The sequence below is a fragment of the Haplochromis burtoni genome, unplaced genomic scaffold, assembly GCF_018398535.1.
Source record: "Haplochromis burtoni strain Fernald_Lab_line unplaced genomic scaffold, NCSU_Asbu1 Contig_3504, whole genome shotgun sequence".
In the NCBI taxonomy this organism is placed as follows: Eukaryota; Metazoa; Chordata; class Actinopteri; order Cichliformes; family Cichlidae; genus Haplochromis; species Haplochromis burtoni.
Genome location: NW_024585865.1, coordinates 5475 through 6664, shown reverse-complemented (window position 1 = coordinate 6664; position 1190 = coordinate 5475). Strand labels below are relative to the sequence as shown.

General features: G+C 47.7%; 1 protein-coding gene across 1 annotated transcript; it reads left to right on the top strand.

Annotated features, from left to right (window-relative positions):
* Positions 1-186: 186 nt before the first annotated feature.
* Positions 187-1099, top strand: LOC106632892 (the record flags this gene model as incomplete). The annotated part of the gene is made up of 2 exons (XM_014331594.2): positions 187-857; positions 999-1099. Coding segments are annotated over exons 1-2 (359 nt in total), but the record flags the coding sequence as incomplete, so codon positions are not given.
* Positions 1100-1190: the final 91 nt, after the last annotated feature.

The following is a 1190-nucleotide window of genomic DNA, read 5'->3' as shown; positions in this document are numbered from 1 at the left end:
GTGAGTGCATGAAGTTTGTGGTTGGGACGCTTTTATCTCTCACCTGTGTTTGTGTGTTTCCGTGTTGTGCAAGTGTTTTTGCTACAGTTTTGTCCGGCATCATCTCTCTTCGGCTGTTTGACCGCCGTGCATTATTGGTGATTAAATCTGCTATGGATAATTTTCAGTCAACGTACCTTTCATGAAGTTGTCTGTTGATTGCAGACTGTTAATGACAGGCCTTCCTAAGTGCCTCATTGTACAGCCTATGATCTAACAATCAGATGATGATCTATGAACAAGCACTTGGTGACAGTAAGAAGGAAAAACTGCCTTTTAACAGGAAGAAACCTCTGGCAGGACGAGGCTCAGGAAGGGGAGGGGCCATCTGGTTGTGGTTGGCCATGTGATTGGCTGGTTGGGTCAGAAAGAGACGCCACAAAAGGCAAACTATGGTAGAGAGGCTGAGTTTTATAATTGTGACTACATGCAATCTTCACTGGGATAAAACAATCTCTATCCCAGTGAAGATGAATATTTCATTCGTCAGGATGTGATTGAAGCAGGCGGTCTGATGTAAAGCTGCGAGCATTTTAACCCAGTGCTTCCCTGCTGTCCAGATGGAGGGAGAGAAGGAACGACTGAGACAACATCGGGATGAGAAGGAGAGCAACGAAGCAGATGATTACGGCAAGTGTGACGACGACAAAGACAAGGTCGAGGAAGATGGGGAAGACTTGGTGGGGGCAGCGCTGGTCTGGCAGGAACGCTACGGCGAGGACAATCTGGGCCTTCCCATCATGCACTGGGAGGCCCTGAGCCTGCGTATTGCCGAGCTTGAGAAGCAGGAAGAAGAGAAGAAGGAGAAGAGGTTAAAGGTCAGATGTTGTTCTGTCTTGCTGAAAGATGGTGTTTGTGTACAGTTTCACTCGTAGGCTGATCAGACCTGTTCAGTGATATTTACCGATGTAACGCGGTTTGTTGAAATGGTTTTAACATGTGGCTGCTGTGCTTGTCAGACTGGCCTTTCTCTGGAGCAAGGAGGAGCCCCAGTCAGCTGGAAAGAGGAGCGAGGGAGGAGAACGGAGAGCTGGGGGGACTGCGAAGACGCCTGCAGACTGTATTGCATTGTTTTTGTGGTTTATGATTTTGCTTTGTTTAGTTACCCCCTGTTGTGTCATAGTGGTCTGATCAGCTGTTATATACACCTC